Consider the following 12,136-nt stretch of genomic DNA (forward strand, 5'->3'; position numbering starts at 1 on the left):
GCCGCGCACCAGGTGAGGAGCGGCCCCCCCAGGCACCATGGGCCCCATCAGGGCCATGCCAGCGCGGCACCGCCCCCTCCGCCTCAGCCCCAGAGCGGGCCCACTCACCGCAGGCCAGTCCTGCCTGCCAGGGTTAGCCCCTGCCGCCCCCGGGACCCTCCTCTCATCGCAGCCTCCTGCGTTGTGTCCCTAGGGGACACAGCAGGTCCCCCACACAGGTGACCTGCCATGTCTCTGAGCCATCGACTGGTGGGCACTTAAAGGTCCTCCTTCACTTGCTGGTGCTGTTTGGGTCATTTCTGGAAGATGCCGCCATCGCATCTCTCTGGGGGCTTTCCTGCTCTGAGCGTGGCCTGGGGACCCCTACGCATCTGCCCTGCAGCGGGTGATGTGCACCCTTTTCCCCTGTCCCTCCTGAACGTGTCCTCCCGCCTTCATATTCAGCTCACAAGAATTAGCCCGAGTACTGTGCCAGTTGTTTCATCATTCTCACCACACACCATGTTACCCTCAGGATGTGCAAGACATCCGAGGGGTTCACTCCTTGGCCTCCCACATCCCGCCCGGCTGCAGGAAAGGCTCGTGGCATGTGCCACCTTGATGATGTCCCGCGAGGAGACCCCTGTGCCCCCCTCAGCCCCTGCAGCATGCACCGCTCTACCTTCCCCTACTTTATCCCCTTCCATCTTCTGAGTACCACAAACTCATGAAAGAGGAACAGTTTCCATCCCAATAGTTGCATCACATGATTGTGGGGTAAAAAAAAAAGTGTAAAAGGTTTAAACTCCCCGAAGTAATTATATTGCTTTGTTGTCCCCAGATACCTTTTGTATGATGTAAATCCTCCTGAAGGGTTCAACCTTCGCAGAGATGTCTATATTCGCATTGCTTCCCTTCTAAAGACCTTGCTGAAAAGTGAAAACTGGGTGTTAGTCCTGCCTCCCTGGGGACGTCTTTATCACTGGCAAAGCCCCAGCATCCTTCAGGTCCGGATCCCTTGGTCTGAGTTCTTCGATCTCCCAAGTCTCAACAAGAACATCCCTGTCATTGAATATGAGCAGTTCCTTGCAGGTAGAGTATGGGGTCATACAATCTACAATTGACTAAATATTTGAGGTGGTTTCTTCACAGGTTTATCCTTATATGTGCTTTTATCCTTATATGTGAAATAAAAAAAGTTAAAGGTGGCAAGAGGAGGAATGGGAAAGAATTGTGCTGAGCAAACCATTAGGATGAAATAACCCAATTATTTGGCAGCTCATTTGATGTAGCACTTCCTAGGGACCCCAGAGAAAGACAGTTAATGCCTTTGGTTAAAGTCACAGATACTTCTGCGTAATTTTGGCCATAGTGACAACCCTGTAAGGAGAGAGAGGCAGCCTGCAGCTCTCTGTCGAAATACAGACAAGCCACCTTTTTCTGGAGGTGGTTGGACAGTAAAAATTGTACAGCGGGTTCTTTGGTGAACTTACTTTTTCATCATCGATGCTGCACATACTCAAAATACTTATCCCCTGCTTTTTGTGTGCAAAATGGTATATAAGAGAAAGGCTTTCCCTAAGAATATGGGAACTGTGAAGTCGGTTCCTTTAGGATTTAATGCCATGTAGAGCTAATCACCAAATGCCAAAATCTGCAGCAGTGTCACAGACTTTCTCAATAAAGGAAATAAAGGCCACCAAATGTCACACCTCTGCAAAGAGCTCTGAAGGGATCATTGTCCCCTACCTTTCAGGAAAAAGCATTTAGAAACCATACAATTTAGGGGAAGAAGGGCTTGTGCTTGTCATTTTCTTGGAGGCACTCTTCCCATAGCAGCTACCTACAGCATTGAAAACCTCTGTGCTTCATAGTGTGTTTTACCCAGCTTTTAAATTTACATTTCTGTGGCGATTCAGTTCTTGTTTGGCACATTAAATCATGCATAGCTGGGTGGGAGTAGCAGGTTGTCACATCCCCTGACCCTTTTAGCTTTTCTTGCTCACACAGAGCTTCCTTTCCTTTTTTGTAGGGAAAACAAGGAAGAGAGAGGGTGGTGTAATATTAGTATTTCTAGCAGATTTTTAACTGCAAGTAATGCTAGTTCATACCTTTATCGTGTGGTTTTTCGTGCTCACAAATGCTTTGCTTTGCCTTCTGCTCAGAGTCAGGTGGGCCCTTTATTGAACAGATTTATGTCCTACAAGGCTACGCAGAAGGATGGAAAGAAGGAACATGGGAAGAAAAAACAGATGAAAGGCCATGCATTGATCAGCTCATGTACTCCAAAGACAAACATGAGTACTACAGGTAACATCTAGCAGTCCTTTCAGTCTCCTTTTTAGTTGTATTCAATGAGACATTTGCCTACTCTAACAGAACAGACTTGTGCAGTTATTGTAGTGTTGTCTGTGAATCTCTGGGTGCTTGAGGCTCTCTTTGTTTTTAAAACCCCATCAACAATAAAATGTTGTATTGGTACTAGAAGATCTAATTTTAGAAAGTCGTTGTTTCACACAAAAACAGTATAATGGAGCTGGCTGGTTTATTTACATTATATATCATCTTTCTAGTGTGTACTGTTCATTTGTTTCATTATATATGGCATTAATTGAAAATACAAGCCTGTGCACCAATGCTTTGTGTTCCCTTTCAGGGGATGGTTCTGGGGTTACGAGGAAACACGGGGCCTAAATGTCTCTTGTTTGTCTGTCCAAGGATCTGCCTCTGTTGTGGCTCCCATCCTTTTGAAGAACACTTCAGCACAGTGAGTTGCCTTGTATTACTATTTATTGTTGCATTGTGTGCCCACAAACCCATTGCCAGGTGGGAGGAGCAGGGGGAACTTACAGGCTATGTCCCACTGTTGTGGTACTTCATCACTGAGTTATTGTAATCTGTTAAAATCATTACAAAAGGAATTTACACTGTGAGAAACACCTAACTGTAAGTTAGGTTAAATACTGCAGTGCTAAAACCTAAGAGGAAATAGCCTTGAGCTCCTTTATACTCTCTCTCAGGTAGCTAAATGTCCTTGTCACCCTGTGTTTACCTTTCCTTCCTTTACCCTTCAACACTGGGCCAAGAGGGAATGAACAGAGTGGAATCAGTGTTTCCCAAGCCCACGTCTCAGATCACAAGGTGCAGTGCCTGGTCTCCTGTGACATTCGTCCTCAATAGTGTGAGCTGGGTTTAGAGAAAGCAAGCAGCGTGTTTCATCTCTGGTCTGAGATGCCAGTAGGTTGATCAGAGGAAAGGAAAGCTCTTATATGAGAGATGGAGCATGCTTACATCATCCCAGTAGCAAAGTATTTCCAGTCAGCTGTGACCCTGTAACAACTGAAGACATTGTAGCAAAGCAAAAGCTACTGGGGTACAGGGGAGAACAGGAAGAGGAAATAATCACTGTCTATGAATACATCAGGGGAATAAATACATAGGAGAAACACAAACCATCTAAGCTGAAGTGCAGTTTTGCTATGAGAGCAAAAACATCAAAAAATTTGACATCAATTGGAATTTAATTGGAAATGAGATGAAGGTTCCCCTAAGCAGAGCAGTGGGGATCTGTAGTACCTCCTGCTGGGAGTAGAGGAAGCAAAGTCCTGTTTTTTAACAGGAATGTTCTATTTGTAGGAGTTATACCATAATCTTTGCTAGTGACAGCAGAAAACTGGATTAAATAAGCCATAGAGGTCTCCATGTTTAGCCCTACAGTTAACTCTTTCATGGCAACTGTGAAAGGTCTGGCAATGAGGAAGGTCAAGAGAAAAAAGAGGAGTGGTGCCCAAGTATTCCTAACACGCAGACAAGGTGCCTTATCCACAAGATCACATTTCTCAATCAGACACAAGTAGGAGGAAGTACCAACATAACAGCAATGTAAGGGCAGCTACAGTGGTTCATGTTAAAGTCGGTCTAGTTTAGTGTGTGAAATCCAAGAGTGGCTAAAATGAGATGTCTGGGGAAAAGTATAAGAACTGGGCAAGTGTGTGTAATGCCTTCCCTGAGTCCTGTCACACCCTTCAGATTTGTGGTTTTAGGGACCTTCTGAGCCAAAAGTGATCTTCCTGTCTTTTATATCCTTCAGTGAGTCCATGGATCTGTGCAAGCTTCCCTTTGAACTCCCATGCACACTGTTAGCATCCACAAAATCTTGGGACAAGACCTAAAGGTTTTGCACCTCCTTTTGTAACTCCTACCTGCAAGTTTCATCTAATGTCCCCTAGTTCATGTAGTGGAAGAGACAGTGAACAAACAGCTCTTCCATATTCACCTCCATGCCATGCATGATTTTACATCTCTCTATCATATTCCCCCTCAGTTGTCTCCTCTGCAGTGTGAAGAGTCCTGGCTTCATTAATCGTTCTTCGTGTGAAAGCCTTTCCATGCCTTTGGTCATCCTCACTGCCATTCTCTGAACCTTTACAGTTCGACTGGATCCTGCACACTGAGTGCAGGTAAACCCATTACATAGTGGTATAATGACATGCTCTGTTTAGTGCTCTCTTCTTTTTCTGGTAATTCCTAGTGTACAAGTTCCTTTTTTTGACCTCTGATGAGTGTTGCCTTGATGTTTTCATCGAACTGCCCCCATTCCTGAGCATCAAGCCCTTTAGTTATCAGATGAAGCCAGTATTTTTTTCTTACTAGACACACTCCTACATTAGATTTCATCTGCCACTTTATTGGCTAGTCATCAAACTTCTCTAATTCTTCACAATTGGCCTTTGTCTTTGCTGCTCTGAGCAATTTAAAATGATTGGCAAGCTGTGTCCCTGCAAAGTTCATGCCCTTTTGTAGGCTGTTTAGGAATATGGTGAAAAGCAGATTGCTTCCACTTGTGACCTCCCTCTACAATGAGAATTGGACGCTTATCCCTGTCTTTGAACTTTTTTTTAATCCATGCAAGGACCTTCCCTCCTGTGCCATTGCTGTTAAGTTTTCTTAAAAGCCTTCAACGAAGACTGTCAGGAAATCCTGGTAGGCAATGTCAATGAGATTTCCCTTAACCGCGTGTATGCTTATGTCTTCAGACTACTCTGATTGTTCAGAGTTCAGAGCTCCATGTTGATACTTCTCCAATTTACTTTAGGTATCCATTAATTCTGGTTTTTATAATAATTGCTATTAAGTTGTCCAGTACTGACATCAGGTTTACCACTATGTTGCATCCCAGACCTCCCCAAGTGTGTTTTTAGAAAGCTGACATCACATTTGCTGTGTTGCAGTTTTAAGTGAGAAGTTGTGTACCAGAATTAGTGGTGCAGCTGCTTCATCCTTGAGTTCCTTGACAACTGTTGGATGAATACTGCCTGGTGTTGGCCATTTGTTGGTTCATTTTGCCTAGCTGTTCCATCGCTGGACACTTCCTATGGACACTTTGGTTTGAGACACGTTCTCTGATGAGTTCCCCTGGAAAAAGTAGTTCTGGCATGTGAATCTTCCCAGCTCCTCCACCTAGCGCACAGCTACGTTAGCTGTTTCTGTCATGATGTTACCGTCTCTAAGTGCTTGTTAAGCTTTTAGTTTCCTTTTTCTTTGTATTGGAATGAAGATTTGTTATTAGATTGAAGGCCTTTATTTCGTGTTGCTCAAATTCTTTTTTGACCTTCTTTATTGTCTCTTTCTGTTTAACTTCATGGAGTTTATGAACCTTTGTTTTCTTCACTTGGACACTACTTCTGATTTTTGCATAGTCCCCTTTTTGAAACTGAATGCAACTGCGGTAACTTTCCTTTGGCCATTGTTGATCCAGTAGGATGTTGAAGATGAGTACGTTTATGGCCACTGTCACAGAGTAGCTCTTCCACTGTGAGATTTTGGTCCGTGTCTTGCTGCTGCTCAAGACAATGTCAGGAGCTACTCCCCGCCCAGTTGGTTCATGGAACTGTCTTTGACAGTGTCTCAAACTGGAGTTGCTTAGTCACGTCCTGCTATGACACTTGCCCAGCCTACCTGGCGATAGTTGAAATCTCCAATGGCTATGGTGACTTGTGCACCATAGCCTCTCTGATGTCCCATATTGCCCTTTTGGCTAGACAATCAGTTGTATGGTCCTAGTACTGTATTATTACTCTTCAGGTGTGTCACTTATAGGAATCTTCCTGATACATTTAGATTATTAATCCGATTCACCTCCAAGCTTCCTGTTAAATGCAGTGCTGCTTCTCCACCAGCCCAGTCTAGTCTATTTTCCAAATTATTTGTAGCCTTATGTGCAAGTGTCCAGCTGATTATCAGCAGTGATAATCTAAAGTTGATTGGTTATTTGCTTCCTCTCATTTTAGTAGAAGAAGGTCCAGATAATGACTTTGAGCCCCTTCAGCAGAAGCATTTCTCTGTGTGTTTGCTCATATTCAGTGTGCTCAGAGCACAAACTAAGCCTATATTCCCTATGCTCTTGGGTACTCAAAACTCTCAAAACTTGGATAGTGCGGTTATGTTTCCAGTACCCAATCCTGAACTGTGTGTATTTATGAAAAGCACAGGCTGTTTTCATGTTAGTGAAAAATTTTCATTTTAAAACTTATGCTTAGTTGCTAACACTCATTTTTGTAGCGTCTGTGTGTTCTTTGATCTGTTGTTTTACTGTAGGACATTTTATTCCACACATGGAAAACACCTTCTCTGGTTTTGCTTTTGTGAGCATGACTCCTGCTTCCTCCAAGAGGTTCTCACGTGCTCTGAGGCTGAACATCATCTCATAGGTCACTTCTCCCCCTTGGATCACTCTCCCTGTTGGCAACTTATTTTCCAGCAGGAACTACTGAGGACTACCTGGGGGATTGTTAATGCTTGTTTGTGTTTAACTGTCATAATTAAGAATTAAGAGTATCATTTATTAAGGAAGAGAGCAGGAACACGCAGTGGCATAGTTCCGTTCCTGCCCCAGCAGGCTATGGGTCACAATTTGCTTTATACAGAACAGATCGGCAGCCTATCCCTCATTCCCCGTGCTCCCTTTGCAAACAGATCATAGTCTGTGCTTTATCCTAGCAACTGTATAAAGAAACATCGTAATGTAAATTCTATTCCTAAGGGAACTGCACTCAGTTTTACAATTTTTAATAGGTCAGTGATGTTAGACAGAGCTGAAAACCTTCTTCACGACCACTACGGAGGGAAAGATTATTGGAATGTGAGTATTTTCCAGTTAGCTTCTCTAGACTTTCTACTTGGTTCTGATAAAAATTCAATAACCAATATGTGCTTCAGTTTTGCCTTGCGTTTCTTTTCTTGAAAGTAACTTGTGTCTTATGTTTCAGCAGTGTATGCTAAAGACGGTCTTCAGGCTGCTGTGGATTAACATAATGCAGGAATTTGTCCTGGTGTCTTGTCCCCAAAGACTGAGTGTGCAGGGCATGGTGTTTAGAAGGACCTTCCCTGTGCAACCTCCCATCTGCAATCAGAGGGGAACTGCCTTTGTGCAGTTTCTTGTTTAGTCAGCTTCAAGATTAGACTTTTCAAAAGAATTCCCAAAAGTGCTCGATATTGTCCTAACTGTCTCCCCATTGGCTTCGATAGCAAAATTTCCGTGTGTTTCAAGGTAACACTGAGCACTTTGGGAGACCCCACCCAAGGGTCTATGGTAAAATAATTCCTATGGGAAAAGTTTTAAGACAAAGTTAAAGGTTCAGCCACAGGAAAACGGAACACTATGGAGTGCTTGATATAATTAAAATTTCTAAGAGAAAGTGACTTTCATGACATTACGAAACAAGTTACATAGACCTCAGTCTTGCAAGATATAAACATCTAGCTATTCACTTGGTATATGGTATATTTTTCAGAAATGGACCAAACTAGTTTGCTAACTATGAATTTTTCATTGAGAGTGACTTTCCAAACAGAAATGCAACCCATGTATCATTTCTGAGTCTGACTTGTAGTCCTGTAAAAGCAGACATGAAATCCGTATGGGTCCATAACACACAGTGGCGCTTTAAACATTGTCTCAACAATTTAAACTTGTCTCAAAATTATTTAAAACTTTCTGGAAAGTATTATTCTTTCTTTTACTTCAATTTTCACTACCTGCATGATTTTTGGTTGTTGTTTTTTTCTTAATAACTCTCTGGATAACATCTGAAGTTCTTTATAAATCTTGCTAACAGATGCCCTCTTGACTCAAAGAAGTTTTTAAATTGTAACAAGCCAGCTTCCCTTTGCAACCAGCCTACGTCTTTGGTGTCCAAAAATATTTGAATTTAATATTAGGCTGCATTGCTCTCACTGTTGTCACCATTTTTGTTTAGGCTTCTCTACCACTGCATGCTGAAAGGTACTGTTTTGGGATTCTTAATGGTTGAATGACCACGGAGCAGCAAAGACCTCCCAAAATGGTTTAGGAGCAACTGTTGAATCCCTTGAAGAGCATCAGTGTAGCATGTAGGCCACATGAGTGCTTTACCATCTATATGGAAGCAGAAAGTTCTCTAAGGACAACTCTAGAAAAGCCACCGGTTTTGCATTTGGTTTCACCATTTTGGGGGGATGATCTCAAAGAATTAGAGGATCTGTACCATTAATTCAATTAACGTACATGAAAGGGAGCATAACCAACACTGATTTTGTTTGTTTGTTTGTTTTCCCAAACTTAGAATCACAGAAAAATTTAGGTGGGGAGGTGTCTCGGGAGCCCTGCCTCGAGGTTTGCACTCCAGAACTTGATCTGGTGGTTTGGGGCTGTGTCCAGCTGAAGGTGGAAAGTCCCCACAGGTGGAGATCTGCCACCTCTCTGGGGCCTGTCCCACAGCTGTGCCACTCTGGTGGGCAAGAGGTTTTGCCTGATGTCCAAACAGAAGTTGCCTTGCTGCAGCTTGGGCCCAGGGCCTCTTGTCTTTTTCCATGCACCTCTCAGAAGCGTCTCTCCCTTCTCCGTTTGTTTCTTTGCAGACAAGAAGGGAGAAGAAGAAAAACTTGGAGGTAGCTGAAAAGGGTGACAATATCACATGTGCAGATTTGAAACATATACTTTAAATAAGAGGATAACCAGATACAGACAGTATCCACTTTAGAAAGTATATCAGTGGAGGTTCACACATTCATCTGTTTTCTCTTTTACATATGCTGTTGCAAAATAAGTGTTCATCCAGAACAGCTGCTGTCAGTGGAGTGCTTTGCGCCCAGGAAAAACTTGGCATAAGCATACTGTGTGGGTGCCAAACATGACATGGCAGTCGCGCAATCCGTCAGGATGAAGTTTAGAGGTGTTTGACACAAGCATAGCATTCAAAGATGTTTATTGTCCTCCCCAGTGCACTGCACTGCCATGGGTTGTGTACATGTTTGCTGCCCCTTGAGCATACCATGTTCATCACATCTTGGGTAAGGTACCCAATGACTTGACTCAACAGGATCATATTGTGTTGATATATTACAAAAAGGAGGGAAAATGCCTCTCTCTGAACTGCAGTGTGAGCATTCTGCAGCAGACAGTGTGTACATCCTCCCTTAATATAAACGTTTTGCTGGAGGATTTGGGATGGGATTAGAAAGCCAGTGCTGATCTTTTTAAAGATGCTAGAAGAGCAGGCTTTGTACTTCCATTAAATATTTAGAGGGGTGTGGATCTCCAGGTACCAGTGTGATGGATCTTACAGAAGACTGAATTGTTCTGCATCTTATGGAATGATATGGAGGAGGAACCAGTTCAACCACAGCGAGTTTGGCATATGGAGAAGTAGCTGCTCTGGGAAAAGGCGAAAAAAGGCTAGCAGGTTCTAGTTCCTGCCTCTTTGCTAGAGCAAGGCAAAGGCACAATCGGTGTGGCTATGTCTTGGAGTACCTGGCTTCTCTGCTGTGTAACAAACTCTGTCCACTGTGGACTTCACCGTGCTGAGAAAAGAGAGGCCGCTGGAAATTGAAGAGAGGTGTTTTCATTGCACTTTCTTTCGTGCCCATCACACAACAGGCTACAGACTTGTATAAAATTAAGAATTAGACCAAATTGCCCAGTGTCCTTTGTAAGTGGTGTTAAGTAACATGCGATTTCCTTAGTTCTGTTGTGTGTGCCTGTTAATAAGAAGGCTGTGTGTAACTGTGTGCAGTGGTAACTGCATCACAGAGTCTTTGAAAGAGGTTATTATCCACAGGTGAAGGAAATAATTCCTTTTTTGTCACTTTTCCACTGAATTTGATAGGAGTGTCTGTGGCTAGATGCATGATTTTTTTAAGCTGGTTTTATTCTTATGGGTGTTTTGCAAGCTAAAGTCTTTGCCCAGCTTTTGTTTCCAAAGGTGAGGCATATGGCTAGAGTGTTTAATTTGGTATATTATGTGTTCTGTTGTGTAAATAACTACAGTCTACTCTGTACACCTATGTATTGCAGGGTTGGAAGAGCATGCTGGATATAAATGTGGTTATGTTAGGATTAAACCGTTAAAGCTCAGATGAAAGGTTAGGAATTGTTGCTTGTAGTGCTGCATGGATGTATCAGAAGTAACTGCATCCTGGAAGCTCTATGTGTGTGAAACTATCTCCACTTAGTCATTTGTAGCTCTCCCTTTTTCCGACTCAGCATCTGCTCTTATTCCAACAGACCCGTCGGAGCATGGTGTTTGCTAAACACCTCCGTGTAGTGGGAGATGAGTTTAGAAACAAATATCTTCAATCCACGGATACGGCAGACAGGACTCATTACAAGGAGGACTGGACACAGATGAAGGTAAAATCATAACAGTCTGTTTCCCATAACAAATGTAATATTTTTTATTTATTTGTGTACTCCTGGCTGTACACTGCAGGGAATATTGGAAGGTACATGTGAATCTAGCTCTTCCTGCTCAGAGCGAGGTGGACATGCATGTTCCTACTGTACCCTCTTCTCCCTGCGTGACATGACTTAATGGAGTCTGTTGAGATGTGGCTGACTGGTTCTGGGTGCCAGATTTCTGTTACCCTCGTTTCACTAAAGGAAACTTGTATTTCTTCTTGTATTCAGCATCATCTGTGGGTGTAAAGTTCAGCTGCAAACTGCCAGTTGTGGATTTGGTCAAGGAGAGCAATTTTTGCTTATGAAGATTTCACACTCTAGTTTCTTGTATGAAGCAGGCCACCCAAGATCAAAACGTTGCAATAAGTGTCCCAAAATACTGCCAATCCATACCTTAAAATTACTTTCTGCAGCTAGAGTAATTCAGTACCTTATCCAGAGATAGCATTCAGGCCTTTTCAGTGTGAATGAATAGTGATGCTCTCAAGTTTTAAAGTTTATTGATCTTTCTCTCTTAGGTTAAGATGGGCACAGCGCTAGGTGGTCCATACCTTGGGGTTCATCTCAGAAGGAAAGACTTCATTTGGGGTCACAGAGAAGATGTGCCTTCCCTGCAAGGAGCAGTAAAGAAAATCCGCAGCCTCTTGGAGATGCATAAACTTGAAAAAGTTTTTGTAGCCACTGATGCTGTCGAGGAGGGTAGGCAGATTATAGTCAGTTTAGGATTGATAACTTTTGACAATAAGTGCAGCAATTACCACTTTGTTTCTATAAATGACTGGAAGTTCATATGCCTCCATCACTGAATGGGGAATTGAACAGGATTGGGCAGCTGTTTCCTTCCAGCTTGAATAGTTGGTATGAAACCATTCATTTGGTATTTCCCATAGGAGGTTTGGTGGTCTCTACAATGGGAAATTCGGAATTGAATTTGCCTGTTCTTCCTCCTCTTTCTTCCATATCACCTTTTTTCTTAGCAGTTCAGAGACTCTCGGACATGCCGGTGGGAAGGGTCCTCTGAATTCTCCCACGCAATCTTCCCCTTGGCTGCCCCCAACGCCAGACTGGGGTGGACCTGCCTGTGTGTGGCCAAGGCTTAGAAACCCCCAAGGGTGGGGTTCCCCCACCAGGCCTTATCCCGGGGCTGCTCCTCCCTCCCGGTAGTGTCTAGGGATCTATTTCAATGCATGATGTTAGAATAACGCTGCAGGGCATGGCATCTGTGATAACTAATCTAAGTTTGCTGTCAAGAAAGGCCTATTGGTACACATACCCTGTAGGATTAGACAGCGAGGGTAGTGGTAGCGTCTGTTCTACCCTTTGCAGGCTTCCCCACCCTGTGAGAATTGTCCCCCTTGGCACCATGTCTCTGCCCCATTGGCTCCCCCCCCCCCCCCCCCCACACAAACCCCAAACTTTGCCGATGTGTTGTATAAATTT

The 12,136-nt window shown here is 43.4% G+C and overlaps 1 protein-coding gene across 1 annotated transcript in view; it reads left to right on the forward strand.

Moving 5' to 3' along the window:
• The first annotated feature begins 37 nt into the window (after positions 1-37).
• POFUT2 (protein O-fucosyltransferase 2) overlaps positions 38-12,136 on the forward strand; it is a 12,617-nt gene continuing 518 nt past the window's right edge. The window contains exons 1-7 of the mRNA XM_019473080.1: positions 38-132; positions 821-1,071; positions 2,145-2,289; positions 2,636-2,746; positions 7,054-7,120; positions 10,523-10,648; positions 11,215-11,395. Of these exons, the coding sequence (XP_019328625.1) occupies positions 38-132; positions 821-1,071; positions 2,145-2,289; positions 2,636-2,746; positions 7,054-7,120; positions 10,523-10,648; positions 11,215-11,395 (976 nt within the window). The remainder of the gene's footprint in view (positions 133-820; positions 1,072-2,144; positions 2,290-2,635; positions 2,747-7,053; positions 7,121-10,522; positions 10,649-11,214; positions 11,396-12,136) is intronic.

Source organism: Aptenodytes forsteri, unplaced genomic scaffold (genome assembly GCF_000699145.1).
Source record: "Aptenodytes forsteri isolate BGI_AS27 unplaced genomic scaffold, ASM69914v1 Scaffold198, whole genome shotgun sequence".
Taxonomy (NCBI): domain Eukaryota; kingdom Metazoa; phylum Chordata; class Aves; order Sphenisciformes; family Spheniscidae; genus Aptenodytes; species Aptenodytes forsteri.